At 40.9% G+C, this 6,844-nt stretch overlaps 1 protein-coding gene across 4 annotated transcripts; it reads left to right on the top strand.

The window, feature by feature from the left end:
* The first annotated feature begins 345 nt into the window (after nt 1–345).
* On the top strand, nt 346–5,534 carry vgll2a (vestigial-like family member 2a). 4 transcript variants are annotated; one of them, XM_052523556.1, is made up of 4 exons: nt 346–681; nt 2,447–2,717; nt 3,457–3,933; nt 4,519–5,534. In XM_052523556.1, the coding sequence occupies exons 1-4, from the start codon at nt 595–597 to the stop codon at nt 4,581–4,583; spliced, it is 900 nt and encodes a 299-aa protein (XP_052379516.1). In that variant the 5' UTR covers nt 346–594; the 3' UTR covers nt 4,584–5,534. The 4 variants fall into 4 exon arrangements, with proteins under 4 accessions (XP_052379516.1, XP_035630735.1, XP_035630736.1 ...); XM_035774842.2 differs by having other exon boundaries at nt 4,394–4,542; XM_035774843.2 differs by having other exon boundaries at nt 350–681; nt 4,538–5,534.
* The last annotated feature ends 1,310 nt before the right edge of the window (nt 5,535–6,844 follow it).

The following is a 6,844-nucleotide window of genomic DNA, read 5'->3' as shown; positions in this document are numbered from 1 at the left end:
GATTGACATCAAGTGCATGTTATTTACCAAACTTTGGACAATGTACTTGGACTACAAATTAAACATAACGTGTATGAAATGAACATATTGGTCTGTAATAAAGATTATATACAGGTAACATGCAGGTGCATATCAAAGGAATGAATTACAGGTAACAGTTGATATCAGGATGACATTAGATTACAGTCAACGTTTTGGGTGTACTAAGATCTCCAGTAAGTGACCTATCTGGCAGGGCTCCATTGTTCTTAATTTAGCATCACGCAGCTCATGGCGGTAATGAAAGGTTTATTGCAGACTTTGGATAAAATACACCTGGTTGTGAAGTGCTTTTGTTCCCTCATTGGTCGGATGCAGGCTCGTCCAGAGACACGTCAAAACGGCTGGCTGTGTAATGTCTTTACTTTTGCCGCCACGCGTTCCTGTCGCACTGACGGTGCGTAAAGAACGAAGGCAGGACGCGCAGCGCAATTGGGATAGAAACGCCACTCTCCAACGTTCCAAGTTACTTTAACCTCTCCCCGTCTACAATCTCCAATGAAGATTTTGCTTATTCCGTCAAATTACTATCCGTGAGAATTCGCTTTGTTAGCCATGAGCTGCTTGGATGTTATGTATCAAGTGTATGGTCCACCACCTCAGCCTTATTTTGCCGCAGCGTATAGCCCATATCATCACCAGGTACGTTATTGATGTGTTGTTTAAACTACTGGCAGATTTGGTTCAGGGAAAGTTTTGTCAGACTTTGATGAAAAACTTGAATTGCGCATTATTATAAATAATTTGATTTATCCAGGCCTGCTGTATTTTGGAATTGTCCACTGTCAAAATGATTCTCCATGACAGCCTTCAGTCGATTGTGGAAACAATAGTCCTCCTTACCTACAGTTACACCTATTTAAGAGGAACTTATTAGCCTTACTTTTGATTGATGTTTCCTTAATGAATAATGATAGCCATTCCTCCTTGCATTGTTATTCAGAAGCGTACCTAATTTGCGTGATAATATTTTTAGTTGATAACATTTTTGTTTTGTTTTAGTTGCTTAGGCTATCGCTCTCCCTCGGTCTTGTCCTGCAAAATCGAATCACTCAGGCTATTGCATACTTTTCCGTTTAGGCTACTGAATTTGATTGCGTCTTCTATTGCCATTTCAATTAGGATATTTTGCAATCTGTAGGTTATGGGTTAGATAGGCTTATTCAAATATGTAGATTGAAAAGGCCAAGGCCTTTATTAACTTTATTAACCAATCAATACAAAATACTTATGGGTCATTAATAGAGTTTAGGCTTAGGCTATGTTCGCAACTTTTATTAATCGTTCGTCAAGTACAATTATTATTATTTATTGTTTTAATCTGTAGGCTGTAATTTATGACTTTTTACATTCATAATAATTATTTTGTCTGGACGTGTCCACTTTTCTACATAAAATTTAATTAGTGCTCTGGTAACGATTTCGTTGGCGCACATCCTGTGATACATATCTGTAAAATAAATGAATGCTGCTTGTGCATGCACAAGAACCTGTAAGGCATTTTGGGATATTCGGTTTCCAGACGTGCATTGGTGCTAAGGCCCTCTTAAAGCTGTGCCACTTTCTTAAAACCTCTCACAGTCAATATACAAATTCAGATCTTTGTTTGCACAGAGAGCTGGTTTTCAAATGTCAAATAGTGCGAACGTCTTCTTTAAATGTAGTATGCAGAGAGAAAAGGGAATACTGGGATTCACTTCGACACGCTCCAAAGCTCACATATGGTGGTGCTACTCTGTTTATTATCTCTCCTGATTGCCTAAGTCACTTTTACCCCTACCTACATGTACATATTAACTCAATTACCTCATCTACCGGTGACATACTCATTGTATATAGTAGTCCCGTTATTGTTGTTTTATTGTGTTACTATTTCTAACTGTTCTTACTTTTTAACTCTGCAATGTTGGGAAAGGGCTCGTAAGTAAGCATTTCGCTCTGAAGTCTAAACGTGTTGCATGTGACAAATACAATTTGATTTGATGGTTCATAATTAAGAAATTAATAAATATGCTCACAGGTTTAAATTGAATAGCTTTGAACTTGAATCCAACCACTGCCTCCTCTTTGAGTAGGCCTATGAATGAGGAGAGGATACTAAACTTATTAAGTACCTGCCATTTTGAATATAGCCTAAAAAGCGCACAGATGCCACAATATAACGCGATTGCACAACTGTTGGACAATCCCTGAGCCGACAAGATGAAAAATATGTTGATGTGCCCTTGAGCAGGGTACTTAACCCTAATTTCTCCAGGGTAGCCTTTGGTAATGCCTGGCCGTGACCCATCAAATGATTATGTGCAGGTGAAATTCAAATTGATAATTGGTAACTGCCTTGATAGGAATTCGTATCAAATGCGTGTCAAGGCTTTTCAATTCTGACGTTTTTTAACGGATGTTTCAGAAATTGGCATTTTATTCCAAAATGCAAGAAGCGCAAGAGAGCATCAGCGGAGGCAGTTCGTTCTCAAATCTCCCTGGGCCGACGATAAAGGAGGAAGACTGCGCGCGAGAGAAGGATCACCCTCCGGAGGCCGAGTACCTGAACTCTCGATGCGTGCTTTTCACCTACTTCCACGGGGACATCAGCTCCGTGGTGGACGAGCACTTCAGCCGGGCCCTCAGCCAGCCAACCAGCTACGTCCACGGCTCGGCTAGCAACAAGTCTGCACGAGGTAGGTCTACATCCACCTCATGGAGAGGATCACCGAACCACTCCAAACACCTGTCCACGCGGTTTCATTCCATTACAATGACTTGTAATGTATGTCTTGCATGCAAGTGAGTTTTTTTTTGTGTGTGTTTTTTTTTGTATATTATTGTGTTCACATCTTACTCAAATACACTTAATTTTAAACTGGATTTTTTTGGAACAAATCAACGAATCCTCTGTTTGCTCCCATAGTTTCAGTTTTAGTCTGCAGTCATTCACTCTCATTTGTGTTGGATCAAAATCGCAACGGAATCGCAAAGTAAAACAACATTGATGGAAAGGCAGTTGAAAATAATAACACGCTGTTCTGTGTAATGTAGGGCTCAGACTTACTCACTATATTGTAGGGGAATTTGTAGTGAGGGTTTGGTAAGCTATAATTTGTTCTGTTGCATTTTACTCCTTAATGAATTAATATAAAATGTAATTATATGACCAATATTATGTAGCCAACCATTCTCCAATTTTGATCAACCTTCAGGAATAACTGACAACAACAATATTTATCCATGCATCTTTTTCACAATGTTTTCCTTTATTTCATCCTTTCAAATGAATTGATAATTGAATGATCCAAGTCGCTTTTTTTGTTGCCATATTCTCAGAACTGGCTTATCGATCCTCACCCACAGATACATTCATTGTCTTTACCACTTAATTGATCTGTGATTGAGCATTTCAATGTGTCTGTGGATTCCCAGATGGATTATTCCCGATGAGCCAGAGGAGTTTCCCCCCATCCTTCTGGAACAGTGCGTACCAGCCCTCGTCCCTGAGCAGTGCCTTAGGATCCTCCTACTCAGACATACCCTTCCCTGGGGACCCCTACTCCTCTGCCTCTCTACACAGCCACCTCCACCAGGCCACCCCAGAGCCCTGGCACCACTCACACCACCATCACCATTCTTACTCACTCGGTGGGGCCATCGGCACCCAGGGCTCCCCCTACCCTCGACCCAGCATGCACGAAGTCTACGGCACGCACTTTGACCCCCGCTACAGTTCTCTGCTGGTGCCCTCTGTCCGGCCGCACCGGCTCCCTCCATCCACTGTCCCCGGACCCAGTGCCTCACCGTGTGACATTGGGAAGAGCGAGTCAGCCAGCTCGGCCTGGACTGGGGCGTTCACAGGGGCAGGGGCAGACATCAGCCAGAGCATCGGCCTCAATGTGGATGCAGGTAACAACAACCGCACACAACATGCAGTGTTAACTCTTCATAAAGGACTAGCTGTTCCAAGTGCACTTCAGAATAGCCTGCATCATGTCATTTTCCTCAAACATTCATGACTACTATTGAACGCTCTCCAATTAATTGAATGCACAAGTTCAGAAACGGTGTGACGCCTTTCACGGGGCTTATGCTTCCATTCATAACATTATGCAGGGTTTTGTTCTCCCCGGGGGGAAAACAGTTGTCTTGTCAAGGCCACTCTCCAACACTAAGAAAGACCAATGTATTTATGGGTTTAACAGGTCGAGTTCTCTCTCTTCTTTCTCCTGGGAGGCAATATGCTTTTCCACTTTTCTGCTTTAAGGGCTTCCTGCTTCTACATATAAGCCATTTGGTCTCCCTCTTCCTAATCCTTCTCTTGCCCTCCCTTTTTCTTTTCTCTCTTTTTTTCTCTCTTTCCTCTCAGGTCTGCAGGTCCAGGATAAGAGCAAGGACTTGTACTGGTTTTAAAGCTCTGCTGCCCTCCCAGGCCCGAGCTGGCCTCTGTGTTTCTCTGCACTGTATGATATTGACAGACATTTTCTGTAACAGATTCTAATCTCACTTGCAGCTCGACGCTACACCTTCAGTGGCGGAAACATCCTCAGCTGAAATGACTCGGATACTCTCTGCTGGAAATGCAGTGGACAAGGGGGAGAATCTAAAACTCTCTCCTACTAAAGAGAAAGGAGGGGAGAAACCATGCAGGATTTGCTGGACAGCTTGCCAGAAATGCTCTGTGGTTTGACTGACAAAATGTTATCTGGCCAAGACTGAACACTTTCCTCCAAAGAGGACACTTGTTGAAAAAGAAAAAAAGAGTGAAACTGGAAAGTAAAAAAATTGATTTGACGAGAGCATACTCAGACTGGAAAAACGCTATTTGCTATTGTGTTTTTTATATATATATATATGAAAGGAGAGGAGCAAGAGAAAGGAGCATTCTCTAACATGACTGAAGTGAGCAGCGGCTATTTGAAGCCATTTGACTCTGTCTTGCTCCCCAGCAGCTGTCAACGACAACTGTTTCAGTACTCAACGGACACACACAATTGTAGTGTCACTGCACAGTGTTTGACCAGGGGCTCTGGACTTCATAAATTGAGCATTTTGTCAAATCTGGACCTTGACCCACAGGGAACAACTGGTTTGACTGGTGATTTTGAGGTGCGGGGTGGACAGGAGGTAGCAGAAGTGGATATGCACAACTGTGCTATGTATGTCTGTGTGCCATATCTGGGCAGTGCTACAGTATATGTGATCTTTATGTACTTATTCCCCATTGTTTTTCAGTCATCCCAGGTATAAAGCAAAGTCAAAATCAAACAGTCATTATCCATGGTATATTGTATTGTGAACATATTAATATATTGACCTTTTAAAGTATTTTTTCTTGATACAGTTGTAATGTAATGTCAATGTGTTGTATGCCTCAGCCTGTAATTATAAAGCAATGGGACAATGTGATTAAAACTCAACTTTAGAGATAAAATGCGTAGTCTATAGAATACACAATTTCATAGACCGTTAATTTGACAACTATCCTGTTTGATGATGTGAGTTCTGGTTAGTTTCGTCAATGATATAATGTGTACAAAATAGATATCGTTCAGCCATCTGCAAGCACAACTTAAAGGAAAATGCCACCCCCAAACTTTTGGTATTTGTTTCATTAGTCCATTGTTGACAAAACATGTTTTACTTGTCAGCAATCAAGTTCTCAAGATATTTAACCTTCAAAATACAGAAATCATCCCCTATGATGTAACTTGCATCATGTGATGCTGTATTTTGCATCATATGACAACAATGGACTAATGAAACAAATACCAAAAGATAGTTTTGGGGTGGACTTTTCCTTTAGGTGTTCAATTTTGACCTTCCACTAACTAATGCAATGTCAGTGTACTGGGGTTTGCATTAACCTTAAATCATTCTCTTGTAGATACTGAATGCTGATGCTTCAACTTGTCAATGTAAAGACATATTTCTAAAGAGCATTCAATTCCGAATACCAGCAAAAAGTCTATGAAGTATTTGTACAGAATAGTATTTGACCTTGTCTGGAAGAATACTATTCAACTAAGATGTTCTTGAGAAGAGCTACTTTATTAAGGAAAAATGGACTGTGATTGTGATATGTGGTTGTCCCACCTAGCTATCTTAAGATGAATGCTCCAACTGTGCGTCACTAAATAAGAGTGTCCGCTAAATGACTCAAATGTTCAAATGTAAGAGGCCAGGGGATATTTCTTTCACTATATTCAACACTGTCTCTATTTTCTCCAAGGACATACTTTTCTCATCGAAGACATACAAAAGGCTACATACAAACAGGCCACAATTAACACAGAACTTAATGATCGGAGGGAGAAAAAGCAATGGAACGGTCATAAGAATCAGGGGGCTGAAAAGGACATCGGGGAAAGAAAAGACCATTCCAACAAATTCAAACACTAATAATGTGTGAGGCTGCCGTCATGTGTTCCCTTTCTTGGTTGTGTTTCAGTTTAGCACTGGACAGCTGTAGATTAATATCAGCTTCTGGCAAAAGTGATGAATGACAAGAGAGAGGTGGAGGGTCTCTCACTCCCCGGAGAACCTCTAACAAAGGAATATTCTCAGAGACATTTTTGTTTTTAGCAGTTAATGGGGATGACGTGCAATTGGCAGGTAAAATAGGCTACATGGAGTGTTTGGGTGAATTAATTACTGCATCTAGGCTAAGTGGAAAATTATTGATGCGTTTTAAATCTATTAGTGTGTGTGTTCTTATAACATAATTGTTATTGGTAGCCTAACATCAAAGTGTGCGCTATTCAGCGACATCATGGGTAAAAACAATTGCTTGTTTAAATGGGATATATAGCCTACTATG

This window comes from Oncorhynchus keta, chromosome 8, assembly GCF_023373465.1.
Source record: "Oncorhynchus keta strain PuntledgeMale-10-30-2019 chromosome 8, Oket_V2, whole genome shotgun sequence".
In the NCBI taxonomy this organism is placed as follows: Eukaryota; Metazoa; Chordata; class Actinopteri; order Salmoniformes; family Salmonidae; genus Oncorhynchus; species Oncorhynchus keta.
Note: the sequence above shows the minus strand (reverse complement) of the source record. Positions and strands in the feature narration are given on the sequence as shown.

Coding starts and splice junctions, on each gene's coding strand:
- vgll2a (XM_052523556.1), top strand. CDS start 595: ATGAGCTGCTTGGATGTTATGTATCAAGTGTATGGTCCACCACCTCAG. Junction 2,718..3,456: donor TAGCAACAAGTCTGCACGAG/GTAGGTCTACAT, acceptor GTGGATTCCCAG/ATGGATTATTCCCGATGAGC. Junction 3,934..4,518: donor CGGCCTCAATGTGGATGCAG/GTAACAACAACC, acceptor TTTCTGTAACAG/ATTCTAATCTCACTTGCAGC.